Below are 14,175 nucleotides of genomic sequence, written 5' to 3' on the forward strand. Positions count from 1 at the left end.
CACTGCTGGTGGGAATGTGAATTGGTACAGCCACTATGGAGAACAGTATGGAGGTTCCTTAAAAAACTACAAATAGAACTACCATATGACCCAGTAATCCCACTACTGGGCATATACCCTGAGAAAACCATAATTCAAAAAGAGTCATGTACCAAAATGTTCATTACAGCTCTATTTACAATAGCCCCGAGATGGAAACACCCTAAGTTTCCATCATCGGATGAATGGATAAAGATGTGGCACATATATACAATGGAATATTACTCAGCCATAAAAAGAAATGAAGTTGAGCTATTTGTAATGAGGTGGATAGACCTAGAGTCTGTCCTACAGAGTGAAGTAAGTCAGAAAAAGGAAGACAAATCCCGTATGCTAACACATATATATGGAATTTAAGAAAAAAAAGTGTCATGAAGAATCTAGGGGTAAGATAGGAATAAGGACACAGACCTACTAGAGAATGGACTTGAGGATATGGGGAGGGGGAAGGGATATTAATCATATTACAGTTATGAAGGAGATTGTTCAAAAATAAATAAATAAATAAAATGATCTTCCTTCGTGTAAGGAAAACAAACTGAACTTGCTCCCAGATGACTTGGATTCTGGCTCCACTGTTGCCATTTACTGTGTGATCTAGGGCAAGTCATTTCCTCTGAGTCTCAGTTACCTGCCTTTGTCTGAAGATAGCCATAAAAAATAAGCAAATTATCTCATATGTTGAATCTCAGGAAATTGCTCATGGGGTTCGGCGTAATGTGTGGGTATGCTTTAAATGCTGTTAAGATACTCTCAACTTTGGAGGAGGAATTATTTATTGTCAGGCTGCCTCATCTCCCATCATTGGAGATTCATCCCTGAAGACTTCCTTAGGCGGCTAAGATTCTAGTAGTAACATGCAAACACACCCAAGTAAACACTTTTAGCCATTTTCAGCCAGCATCTGATTAAAAATTTGCTCACAGTCGGCTGAGAGGCCATGAAGAAAGCAGCTCTGAAAAGGCAACCGAGCTGTGCTGAGGACCAGCTGCGTCCCCCAACCAGGCCTCAACCCACTTCACATTCATGAACCCACCTGTGTGATCCCGGAGTAAGCAGCATCCCCAGTGCCCTCAGGACGCTCAGTTCTCCCCTAACTCCAGAAGGAAATTCAGTCCAACAAATATACATTATGAAATAATATATTCATAAATACTCATTAGGAGTACCAGAATTGTTAACATTTATGCTGACGGAGAGCTTGACTCCAACAGAGTATTTGCAAAGTAGATTTGTAAGTTTAGTTGGGAGACAAACTTTCAACAGCTAGAACATTTTTTTCCCAAAATATTATGCTTTTTCCTTCTCTGAAAGATTGAATTTTTGGTTCCAATTCACCCTTCCCTGGACGCTGACTGCTCCCTTTTAACTTCATAGTTCTTCCCACTATCATGGGAAGAGAGTATTTCCTTACCCTCAGACTCTGAGTTTGGCCATTTAACTCGTTCTGGCTGAGTGATCGCTCAGGAGCAGGAAACTTACAGGGACAGTTGGTTAAAGGGTACAGTGTTTCAGTTATATGGAATGAATAAGTTCTGGAGATTTTATGTACATAGTGACTATAGTTAATAATACTGTATTATTGTATACTTGAAATTTGCTAAGAAAGTAAAGCTTAAGTGTTCTCACCACACACATAAAATATGTGTGGTGATAGATATGTTAATTAGCTTGATTGTGGTAATTTCACAATGTATATGTATATCAATTAAATATATACAGTTTTTATTTGTCAATTATACCTCAATAAAGCTGGGGAAACTATTTCAGGCAAGAAAGAAGGAGACAAAGATCTTACAGACATGAAGAACACAAAGCCTTGTAGGTTCCAGGAATGTGCCATCTTTTTGCACTAGTGGTTCAAGTGTAAGTGTGACCACGGCAGATTTGAGAGAAAGGTGTGTGGCTGGCTTCTGAGATGGCCCCAGTGGTCCTCACCTCTGGTAGGTATCCTGCTCTGTGCAACTCCCTCTCACGTGGCAACAGGGGTGGCCTTATGGCCGGGAGAATCCTGTAGCAGTCATGTATGACTTCTGAAAACTAGGTCATAAAAGACACGGATCCCATCTTGCTTTCCCTTGGGTCCCTCACTCTGAAAGAAGCTGGCCACTGTGTCATGAGGACACTCAAGCAACCCCATGGAGAGATCTATATGGTATGAAACTGAGGCTTCTGCCACCAGCACTAACTTCCTGTCATGACAGTGAGCCACCCGGGAAGCAAATTCTCCAGCCCTAGTCAGGCCTTCATTTGACTGCAGCCCTTGCTGATCCCTGTCCCTGACCCTCAGCCACTGTGAGATATGAAGTGTTTATTAAGTCACTACATTTTACAGTATGTTTCAGCAACAGATCACTAATACGGAAGGTGAAGTTCACATGTGAGCTGTTGAGTTTGCTCTGCAAGAATCCCTTAGAAATGCGAAGCACCTGAAGAGGGCGTGACTTTAAGCTGTAACTTGAGACCTTGTGAAGGGCAGGTTTGAAAAGGGTGAGACAGGCAGGACAGCAAGGCAGTTAGGAGGTTAGTCCAGGTGAGCAAAGATGAAGCCGACCTTCATCTGATGAGTCAGGGCATGGAGAGTGGAGACGATGAGAGGGAACTGAGGGGCGAGGGCTGCCTGGGGTGGGTAAAGGAGGAGGGTGCTGGTGAGGCTCCTAGGTTTCCAGCCAGGGGCCACTGGGCAGGCGGTGGGCATACACAGAGGTGGGGTTACAGGAGACGCAGGTGGGGGAGAAATACTGAGCTCATTCCTGGGTGTGCTGGACTTGAGGCATTTGTGGGGTATTCAGGGGGAGAGGTCCAGGTATGGACTGGAGGTGTCTGAAAAGTTCTGTCTTCCTAGTGAAATGGATCCACCTGATGAGCTCCAGACAACACAGCCATGGATATTTTTGATGCTGCACCTGCAAATAACCAAGAAGAGGGCTGACTTCTGTAGAATGCCACCTCCTTGAAGGCTGCTGGATGTGATTGCAGGTATGTGAATGCCTGAAAAATAATAATAACAGCAGCGTCTAACACTTTCAGTAGGTCCTTTTGGATAAACACCAACAGGCTCTAGCTGGCAGCTCTCTGAGGGTAGCACCTCCTCTCCCTCCCTCCCTCCCCCATTCCTATACTCTTCAAAATCAGTGGTTCTTAATCTTGGCTCTGCATTTGAAACACCTGGGAAATTTTATGAGAATTAAGTGGGATGATGTAAAATTTCCTGACAGATGAGAGATGCTGGTTGCAGTCCTCTTTTGCCTAAAAAGTGAGACCAGACCCTCACCTCTCTCTCCCTCTCCTGGACCAAAAGGGATCCTATCTATGAAAGGGTTTTGTGAAATGCAAAGCTTTATTCAACTTTAAATTACAACCTTTACCTTTAACTTCATGAGAAGTCAAAGTGCTTTTTATTTTTAACTTTTTACTATGAAAAACATCAAATTATGTTAAAGAGAATAATATAATAAGCCCTTGTTAGGGAACTGTCACTCAGCTTCAGAAATGATCAGTTCGTAGCCAATCTTATTTATAGTATCACCCATTACCCCCTCACTGGCTAATTTTTTATCATTCATAAATATTTCAGCATGTATCTATAAAACATAAAGACTCTTTTTTGTAAAAAGCCACAATACTACTATCACATTTTAAGCATGATCAATAATTCCTATATATCAAATATATATATATATATCCACTCAGTATTCACATCTCCCCCACTTTGTTTCTTCAGATTAGGATACAAGCAATCCCTTCACTAGATGTCTCCTCAATCTCTTTTAATGTATAGATTCTACCCCCATCTCCCTTCCCCATGTAATTCATTTATTGAAGAAACCAGCTCATTTCTTTCGTAAAGTTTCCTTCAGTCTAGATGGCATCATCCTGATTTTTTTAAAAAATAAACTTTATTTTTTATAAGTATTAGATTTACAGAAAAATTGTGAAGACAGTACAGAGACCCCAGACAGTTCACGCAGTCGCCCCTATAATTACCATCATAGCACGAGTGCATACCACCCACAGGACTTACCACTGTTGATGCTGCCCTGGATCACCCGGCAGAGGCCCCACCCCTACCCCCTTCCATTATGCCCCCTTTGGAAAGAAGTGGCTGTTCCCAGCAGCCCATGCTGAAGGAGTCGACAGTTAACACTTCACCATCTTCAGGGGACAGCTCTCCTATATCAATTATTTCAACTACTTCCGCATGGGAGATCTTCTTTTCCCCCATTTATGTACTTATTCATGATTTAGATCAGTATAGACCCATAGAGATTTATTTCATCCTTTGGGTTATAATCTAATACTGCTTTATTTTCTTGCCCAGACTGTTTCAGCTTTAGCTGTAGGGAGCTCTTTAGCTCTTGAGTTGGTTCCTGTGTCCTTATCCCTTTGACAAACTCCCATCGATATGGGTGTTTTGTTTTTTTATTTTTCATTATTGATTTTTGGATATTCGGTGCACTTCCTTATTTTCTGGCATCACAAGATGCTCCAGGCTCATCATGTACCCACTGTGTATATTTCCTACCCCAGTGCCTGAATCAGACTTCTCCAAGGAGCCTTGGTTCCTTTTATTGGGAAATGGTAACAGAAACCAAGATCTGGGCACTGGGTGTGCTTGTTGCTCCTGGGGAATCGCTGTTTCTAGGCCCTCCCAGATGACAGAGCAATGAAATTTATATGTGTACGAAATAACCCTTGAATATACACTTATCCAAAAATGTTTCTGTTTGTAACCATCTGTATCTAAACTAAACAAATTCTTACTGATGTCTCCAACTCTAACCCACTACCACCTGGAACATTCTAGCTTCTTCCTGATATTTGAAAAAGATGTTCTTTTGTATTTCTTATAATATGGTGGTTAGGTTCAAATTCAATTTTTTGGCAAGAATATTTCATAGGTGGTGCATTCTTCCATCATTTTAGTGATGTTAGCAGCCATTGATGATCATTTCCTAGAATCTCTTAATTCTTTAAAGTTTTTTAAAAAAGCAAAGTTTTGATTGGCTCCATCTTTCTTCTCTGAATAACTGGAATTCTCTATAGAAAGAAAAACCTCCCCTCATCAACTATTTGGTTACCCTGAGGTAGAGCCCATATAAAAAGGATAAATGCTTAAATCCTTGCCTCATTATCTTATAATGAATATGTTCCCTAGCATCCTCTGAGGCTGAACACTGAGCTATTTTTGGTTTTGAACTTGCAGCATCTCTGGAGGCACATGGCTCAGCTCTCTACCTTGAGCCCCGACTGCTAGGCAGTCTGCCTCAGGAGGTAGAATAGCAGAGGGTAAGAGGCTGGGCTCCCCCGGCAGAGGCAGAGAGCAGTTTGGAAGGGGAGGCAAGATTGGAGTGTCTTGAGGGCTTCCATATTGATCCATCCTGAAAAAGCTCTGGTCTCCAGTCATTTTCTTGCAGAGCTGTTGCCTTGCTTTCATAGTTTTTCACATTGCCTTAGAAATAGCTGAATCCATCTTTAAAAGTCTCCTCAAGCAACCATAAAAGAAAAATACAACAGCCAGAAGCTCTGGAAAGTGCATGTTTGACCCTAAATCCTTCAAGGAAACCCTTCTAGGAGAGAAACCAAGAAACCCTTTGGAGTGTTAGGGGTAAGGGTTAGGGCACTGTTCTCAGCCCTGGTTCCGTACTAGAGTCACCTGAAACACATATAAAAACCACTTACAGTTAAGCACCACTGCCAGAGGTTCTGATTCGATTGGTCTGGGGTGGAACCCTGGAAGTAGCAGGTCTTTTTTCTTTTATTATTTTTTTATTGAGGTATAGTTGATATATAATATTATATAAATTACAGGTGTACAATATAGTGATTCATAATTTTTAAAGGTTGTACTCCATTTATAGTTATTATAAAATATTTGCTATATCCCCCGTGTTGTTCAATGTTATCCTTGTAGGTATTTTGTACCTAATATTTTGTACCTCTTAATCCCCTGCCCCTATACTGCCCCTCCCCCCTTCCCTCTCTCCACTGGTAACCACTAGTTTTTTCTCTATACCTGCTTCTTTTTTGTTATATTCACTAGTTTGTTGTATATTTTAGATTCCACACGTAAGTGATATCATATAGTATTTGTCTTTTGCTGTCTGACTTATTTCACTTAATACAGTATCCTCGAAGTCCATCCAGGTTGCTGCAAATGGCTAAATTTCATTCTTTTTTATGGCTGAATAGTATCGCATTGTATACCACATCCATTTGTCAATGGACATTCAGGTTGTTTCCATGTCTTGGCAATTGTAATGCTGCCACAAACATTAGGGTGCATGTACCTTTTTGAATTAGTGTTTCTGTTTTTTGTTGTTGTTTTATTTTTTGTTTGTTTTTCGGATATATACCCAGGAGTGGAATTGCTGGGTCATATGGCAGCTCTATTTTTAGTTTTTTGAGAAACCTCCATACTGTTTTCCACAGTGGCTGCACCAATTTACATTCTGGAATAGGCAGTTTTTATGAGCTTTTTGCAAGGTTTAATCGTTTAACCAGGGCCATTTCTAGGCCCCCTAGAACTCTAAAAGGGGAATGAGTGTGTCACACCTACAGTCTCATCACCTCGATCCAGTTGCCTGATGTCAGTAGATACCATCTCTGCCACGTTACTCAGAAGACTAAGCTAGGAAAGATGATGCCAGGAACGTCTCACTCCACCCACCTCCCCTCCCTGCCCCATTCTGAGGCCTGGTTAGTGTGGCTCAGTTCCAGCCAGGGGGCCTTTAACATAAGACTCTACCCCACCCTTGACTCCACAGATAGCTACATTTGCTGTGCCTGGCACTGTTCTAAGTGCTTTAAATCTCTAACATCCTTAATAGGTTGGAATACTCTGCACTTAACAGATCTGAGAGAACTGACTGCCTTGCTAAGGTCGCCAGCCTGTGTCTGGGTGGGTACTTGGGCTCTTTCGCATCACGTGCTGTTACTAACAGGCTGTGACTCCAAGCCCAGCCCCTCTCAAGAAGCTGCCTCCTCCTTTCCTCTGTGTAATAAATATTGACTCTTGAGGAGAGATGACCTGCACAGAGTGCAGGGCCTGAGAAAAGGTGGGGAGGCCTGGGGCGAGGGATTCTGAACCCCTGTTCCTCACTCAGCATCAGGTCCTGAGGAGCCCCCTGCCCTGGGGGTGCGCGGTTCCCCACCTTCCTTCACAGCTCAGTAGTCTGAGCGTATGTGAGAGTAAAGTCTAGAAAGCCTTGGGCACTTCTTCTACCTCTGACCCTTGCTCTCCTTCCTGTGCCTACAGGGTTTCACCCACAGCCCTTTCCTCCCTTACTCTTTCCTGGAAAATCTCGTGGGTCTGTCCATCCTATCCACCACCTATTGCCACCCCCAATTTCAGAACTACACTATTGTTGCTCACCCCCCTCCTATAATCCCCATCCCAGAAAGTGACAGCGCCATCCACCCTGACGTCATCTTGGCAAATTCCCCCCGACACTCAATCAGCTACTGAGTCCCCGCAGTGTCACCCTCAGGATGGCTCTAACACCCATCGCTCCTCTGTCCCCACCACCCAGGGAAGGCTGCGGCTCGGAAGCCAACTCTGCTAACCCTTACCCCACCCCAGGCCCCGGGCTTTGTGTACCATCCAGACCAACTAGGTGTGGCTCCCAGGATGCGTCCCTAATTAGATAATTAAACTCAGCCTGCAAACCTCTTCGCACGGCCCAGCTCTCTCAACCGGCTGGGGAAGTCCCCTGGAGCTAGACTGTGACGTCAGCACTATTAACGGTCTCCCGCCGCGTCCAGGACCTGGCCACGCCTGCAGCCTTGCCCGTGCCAAGGCCCACTTCCCCGTGCCAAGGCCCACTTCCCCGGAGTCCCACTTGGCCCTAGGCTTCCCGGGGCCGATTACCCGCCGCCGCGCCCCTCTGATTGGCTGCCTTCCGAGCCCACGGCCGCGCCCCGCCCCAGGCCCTGCAGGGATTGGTCCTGGCCGCCAGGCCCTGCAGGGATTGGTCCTGGCCGTCCCGCCCGCTACCCACGTCGGCCCCCTGGACAGCCGAGCGGGGAGGTCCGGTCATGGCCGGGATGCGCAGGCTGGAGCTGGCGGAGGCCTTGCAGCTGGGGCCGGGCTGGCGGCACGCGTGCCACGCGCTGCTCTACGCGCCGGACCCGGGGTTGCTCTTCGGCCGCATCCCGCTGCGCTACGCAGTGCTGGTGAGGAAGGGGCGCACCCGGCCACCGCTCGCCCCCGCCCCGCGGCCAGGCCGCCTTGGGCGCCCCCGGCCATCACCGCTTCCCTCTCCCGCAGATGCAGATGCGCTTTGACGGGCGCCTGGGCTTCCCCGGCGGATTCGTGGACTTGCGGGACTGCAGCCTGGAGGACGGGCTGAACCGCGAGCTAGGCGAGGAACTGGGCGAGGCCGCGGCCGCCTTCCGCGTGGAGCGTGCCGATTACCGCAGCTCGCACGCCGGGTCCCGGCCGCGCGTCGTGGCGCACTTCTACGCCAAGTGCCTGACCCTGGAGCAGCTGACTGCGGTGGAGATGGGCGCGCCGCTCGCCCGGGACCACGGGCTGGAGGTGGGGCCAGCCCAGGACCCCACCCCGCGTCTTCCAGCTCCCGAAGGCCTGTCCCACAGTTTCCTCGTGTAGTTGGGGTCTGGGTGACTAGTTGCAGCCAACCTGGTCTCCCTGCAAAGATCGAACCCCCTCCCCACTTCACAAGCCTCTACAGTTGTCTTTGTAGAACACACCCATCCAAGTCACTCTTCTAGTCCCCCTTGATAGTGGCAGGCGTTGCACCTTAGGCCCCTGTTTTTCTTGAGTAGAAGTGGCCTGATGTTTTGAGGGAAAACCCTGGCACTTAGGCGAGGATAGAGGGGGACATTGTGTATGACGATGGTTCTCAAACTTTGGCGGGTATAAGAATCATCTGGGAGGCTTATTAAAACTGATTACTGGCCCCACTCCCAGAATTGCCGGCTCAGTGGGGGAGGGGTAGAAGGACCTGAGAATTGCATGTTTCAAAAGTTCCTAAATGGTGCTGATGCGGCATTTTGAGGACTACTGCTGTAGGGCCCAGGGTGCATCCCGGAGGCAGGAGCCACTTCTGTGATGTGGGAAGGGTTAGCTTTTGCGGAGCTGGAGAGCATGACCTGGGTCATTTGTCTGCAAAGACCTGGGCCCTCTAGGGCCACAAAGGTGTGGGTCCTCAGGCCTGGTCCTGCTGGACTGATAAAGGGGTGAGACCTCTGATCTAGAAAGATCTGGCTGGGATGAGCTCCCTGCGTTCCCAGAGTCTCATGTCTCCTTCCTTTCCCAGGTGCTGGGCCTGGTACGGGTGCCCCTGTACACCCTGCGGGATGGTGTGGGAGGCCTGCCTGCCTTTCTGGAGAATACGTTTATTGGAAATGCACGGGAACAGCTGCTGGAAGCCCTCCAGAACCTCGGACTGCTGGAACCTGGCTCTTTCGCATGCTTAAAGTTCTCAGCTCGTCCCTAGAGGCTGCCCTCCACAAACCCATGGAACCTGCCTGAGATCAGGGCCTTTGTACTGGAGAGGGAGGGAGGAAAAAGGGAATGTTTTCTCTTCTGGGCCTGGGCCTGATAGATGATAACAGATTAAAAGGAAAAGGTGTGTAGTGTGTTCTGAGCAGAGGGCCACGTGGCGACTCATGGCGTCAGTGGCAAAAGTCCGCAGCTCATCCTGGGCGCCCTGGCAGATTCACAGAGCCTGCATCTTCCCTGTACATGTGCACACATACAGCCTAGTGGCCCCCAGACACACAGTCACACACAAGCTGATGCCTCCCCCATCCCTTGCCGTGTCCAGTTTAAGCAGGAAGTGGCACGTGTGGGGCGTAGCTTGTCGCCATACCCATCTCCTTGCTGGGGAGGAGCTTCTGAACCAGGGACGCTTTCTCCCCACACTCCTACATGGCTGTTCCCAGGTTCTAGCCCAGCCCATGCTTGTTGGGGAGGACAGAGAAGCAGAGGACCCGTTTTCCCCCTGAAAGTAGTTGCATCCTTGCCTGGGGGTTGGCCAGAGCAGTATCCCCCCGAAAGGGTGGTAGAGGGCCCTAACCTACCCCCTGCCCTCTTCCGAAACTGAGCAGAAGGGGTGAGGAAAAGGTTTGGCCTCCTTGGACTGACCTTGGACTCGAGACCCCTGGGTTCTGGTGCATTTCCTCCAGGGCTTTCACTTGGGATCCCTTAGACTCTGGGGACAGTGAAGGGAGCTGGCCCAGCCCTGATCTAGACCTGCCCCAATAAAAAAGAGCCTCCCAGTAAAGAAGGGCTTATAGCCGGGCCTCAAAGCCCTTCAGTTCCTTCAACAAATTAGCTGTATGAGGTATTGGTGATCTAGGGATGAGAGGGCCATAGACTGCTCTCCGTGCAGCCAGGAAACTTCTTCTTAAAGGGCCAAATGGTAAATATTTTAGGCTTGGTGGGGCACATGGTGTTTGTAGCAATTGCATAACTCTGCCAAGTCAGAAGTAGCAGTGGACAATACATAAATCAGTGGGTGTGGCTGTGTTCCAATAAAACCATTTAAAAAGAGATGTGGCCAGGCTGTGGGCCACAGTTTGCCAACCACTGCTCTAGAAATGAAGATAAGATTAATTAAATTATGATGCTTATTTACTTGTTTTATTTATGTCTGTGTTAAGAAGGAAATAAAGGATTGCTACAGGTCCCACCTTGGTATCTTTCACTTTTAGTTGAGGTGGTCCAGAAGGGCCTCTGTGAAGAGCATTTAGGCTGAAGGATGGAAAGGACAGAGCCAGGGAGGAGTGTGGGGAGAGGATTCTGGATGTTCCAGGGAGGAGCACGTGTTAAGGCTCTGGGAACGAATCTTGGCAAATTATCCCAGAACAAAGGTAGGGAGTGAGACTCCATTTCTCAGTTGGGGGTGGCAGCGGGGGTGGGGGGTTGGTAGGGAGAAGCAGAGAATTTGCAGCAAAAGGCCAGTGTAATTAGACTAAAGTAAGCAAGGGGAGGTGAAGCAGGAGCCAGATGGTACAGAGCCTTACAGGCCATGGTCGGGGCGAGGTGTGTGGAGCACGGACTGGAAGTGGGTAGGAGGGGAAGTGGAAGGTGGTGCTGATCTGGGCCTGGATGGCAGAGGAAGTGGAGAGAAGTGGGGGCCCTTGAGAGATGGTGGTGGCAGCACTGACAGGCCCTCTCATGGGCTGGCTAGAGGGTGGGGTGAGGAGAGAGAAGACTCAAGGGTGACTTTTCAGCTGGTGCCTTAAGGTGTTCAATTTATGGATGAAGGGAAAGCCTGGCGAAGCTGGAAGGGGACCACACAGGCTTTTGGAGGGGATGGAATCAAGGTCATTTTGGATGTGTTGCGACCTCAATTTGTGAGTCGTCCACATAAAAATGGTGTGGCAATACTTCAGACTGGATGGGGTCATCCAAGGAGAGAGAAAAGAGAAGAAGACTCAGGACGGGGCCCTAAGGGAACCCAGCCCTGAAAGTCTGCGGGGAGAAGCAGGACATGTTCAGGAGGACAAGGAACTGAGAGGAAGCTGCTTGAAGAGGGTGGACATGCCAGGCTCTCAGGAGCGTTTCGGTGAAAGGAGGGCAGAACTGTCTCTTGGATGTCTTAGCGTGGAGTCGTGGATGACCTGGAGGGGAGCCGTTTCAGGAAGGGGTGGGAGTTGGTTGAGTGAGTAGGTGGTGATGGGGTGGACAGTGAGAAGCAGGTCCAGAGGGTGTGAGAAATGGGGTGAGAACTGGAGAGGGCTGTCAGGTCAGGGAGGGTTTGCAGTGGGAGAGCCTGGGTGTCGATGGGAACAGTCAAGGTAGAGAGTGGAGAGAGGGTTCCTGAAGGGGCACAGTCCGTGCAGAAGGAGGCGGGCTGAGCCCTCTGAGAGGACAGTCAGTCCTGCAACACAATGTGCTCAAGAAGAGGAGGGGAAAGTATAGAGGAGGAGGGGCTCAATTAATGGTGGGCTGAAGGAGCTGTAATCTCTTCCTGGTGAAATGAAGTGAGACCATCAGCTGGATGTGGGTGGAGGATGTTCTCAGAGGGTGTGAGGCAGTCCTTCATCCGCACCTGGGAAAGCAAGTCGGTTACAGAAACGCAGAAGGGCAGGCGGGGCTGAGCTATGAGACGAGGATCTAGGCGCTTAGATGTACCACATCTGGGGGGGTGGGTGTACACACACGCATGTGTTTCCCCCACAGCTGTGTTCAGGTGGGACAAGGTCACTGACGCAGAGCTGGGCCTTTCCCAGAGGAGCACAAGGGAGGAGGGGCAAGGCGGCTGAGATTACAGGAGACGTAATGCTGGACTGTGGGGTGTAAGGTTTAATCTGAATAAGACGGGAATTGAAGGCAGGAGGTGACCCCGGAGGGGTTAGTGAACTGGAGGTCTTGATGAGGTAGGACTCCAGCATGGGCTGTGGTGGGTGGGGAGGGGTACTTGAGCCAGAGAGGGTGTTTCTGAAGCTGAGGTGGAGCCATCATGGGAAAGTCAAGGTCCATGTGATGAAGCCAGAAACTGACAGCTGCTGGAGAAGGTAGTGTGAGCTACTAGCCAAGTCCTCCGCGAGGCTCCAGGAGGGGAAGGAGGGCATTGACAGGGCAGGAGCCCTGGGCGAGAGGGCTGTGAAGAAGGGGTGGGTGGGGACGGGTGGCAGCTCTTGACCTTTGAAGGGGTGGGGGTGGGAGCAGCTGCAGAGATCAGGTAGGTGCCTGGAGAGGTGGACGACTCTGTCCTTTGTCTCCTAACCTGGCCCTGACCGCCGCCGTCAGCTCCCCAGGTAGGCAGGCCGGGGGAAGGGATGCCTCAGAGCCTCCCAGGGCACAGCCTGCACCCGTTCCATCTGTGCTGTGTGTCCGCAGCCCTTGCTCATCCCTGTGTGGAGGCAAGGTCCCTGTGGCCGAGCAGGATCCGAGTGCTGGCATCGCTTACCTTGCCTGGCGCTGGGCCTGCGCAGACCTGGCCCGGGTCCCAGCCGCACACACTGCTTCACAGCCCTTACAGACTGCGTCTTCATGCTGGGCTGTCCCGGCACGTCAGAGCCTCCTGGCAGTGCAGTCGTCAGCTTGCTTTTTTGTTTATACTAAATCTTTTTATTTTTTGGCTCTGGGGATTGTTGAGGGGGACAGCCCGTGGCTTCCCTGTATCATCCCCACACGCACTCTCCCAGTGAGGGGGTGCTGTCTCAGCCAGCCCCCCTAGAGTGTTCGTCTTTCTGTGGCTTGAGTTCGTTTCGCCTGCCTCATCTTCCCGTCTGCAGGCAGGCAGGGAGGTGATGGCACACCCGCCTCTGGTCTCTCCCCTCTTATCCAGTACCTTCCTGCTGCAGTATGAAGAAAACCCCTGGCCTGGAGAAACCAGTCATCAAGGGGAGAGAGAAGTCAGGCAGCTCCGTGGAATCCTTGACCCCATTAACTGCGGTGGTGACTCAGCCAGCACCTGACCTCTTCCTCATCTGAGGAAGTTTGTGGTTCCTGTGGGGAGGGTAAAGCAGGCAGACCATGCTGGGTCTCCACCTCATGCTGGCCCCTCTCGCATTTTGTTTCATGGGAGGTGAGTGGCCCTGGCTGCATCCCCCCAAACACATATTTCTGCCTTTCTCAGCAGAGTCAGCAAGATGCTCGCACTTCTCGTTTCTCTGCTTTTTCCTTGCGGCTGCAGCGGCTGGTGCTGAATTCACACTTTTGGGCCCCATGCTGTCCGGAGCCAGAGTCTCCTTGGTTATCGAATTTCTGGCAAAGCTGCTGCTTTGAGCAGAAACATTTGAGGAGAGTGGCTGCCACCTTCACAGTTACTCAGGCCAAAGGCTGCTGAATAAACCAGACCAGGGCAGACGTGCAGATGAGGGAAGGCGAGGGTCCTATGACTTTGGTTTATTGCACAGAAAACTTATTTTCTCCAAACCCTCCCCTCCACACAGACAAGTGAACATGAGAAAAAAAAACAGAGAAATTTTATCTGATGAAATTAGTGAATGGCGACAGAATCTGAGCCTAGCTAACAAATGCTGTACCTTGGCCCTCCTCAGGGACAGGCAGTGAGCAGGAGGTGGGGGGCTATATTTAAAACAGGGTCACTTCTGAGGAGGAAGGACAGGGCATGGGCAGGGCAGAGGAAAGAGAAACACCCACCATGGACTTAAGGCCACAGAAAACTCCCAGGAAAAAAAACCACATGGCCTCAC

At 49.5% G+C, this 14,175-nt stretch overlaps 1 protein-coding gene across 1 annotated transcript; it reads left to right on the forward strand.

The window, feature by feature from the left end:
* The first annotated feature begins 8,058 nt into the window (after window positions 1-8,058).
* On the forward strand, window positions 8,059-9,653 carry NUDT16 (nudix hydrolase 16). The gene is made up of 3 exons (XM_024734579.1): window positions 8,059-8,214; window positions 8,309-8,578; window positions 9,321-9,653. Exons 1-3 carry the CDS (start codon window positions 8,077-8,079, stop codon window positions 9,498-9,500), a joined length of 588 nt encoding a protein of 195 aa, XP_024590347.1. The 5' UTR covers window positions 8,059-8,076; the 3' UTR covers window positions 9,501-9,653.
* The last annotated feature ends 4,522 nt before the right edge of the window (window positions 9,654-14,175 follow it).

This window comes from Neophocaena asiaeorientalis, unplaced genomic scaffold, assembly GCF_003031525.2.
Source record: "Neophocaena asiaeorientalis asiaeorientalis breed wild unplaced genomic scaffold, Neophocaena_asiaeorientalis_V1.1 scaffold630, whole genome shotgun sequence".
NCBI lineage: Eukaryota > Metazoa > Chordata > Mammalia > Artiodactyla > Phocoenidae > Neophocaena > Neophocaena asiaeorientalis.

What these genes read in the sequence shown, in the direction of transcription:
- NUDT16 (XM_024734579.1), top strand. Translation starts at nt 8,077, where the DNA reads ATGGCCGGGATGCGCAGGCTGGAGCTGGCGGAGGCCTTGCAGCTGGGG. An exon ending in CGCTGCGCTACGCAGTGCTG is followed by an intron (nt 8,215 to 8,308) that starts GTGAGGAAGGGG and finishes CCTCTCCCGCAG; the next exon opens with ATGCAGATGCGCTTTGACGG. An exon ending in CCCGGGACCACGGGCTGGAG is followed by an intron (nt 8,579 to 9,320) that starts GTGGGGCCAGCC and finishes TTCCTTTCCCAG; the next exon opens with GTGCTGGGCCTGGTACGGGT.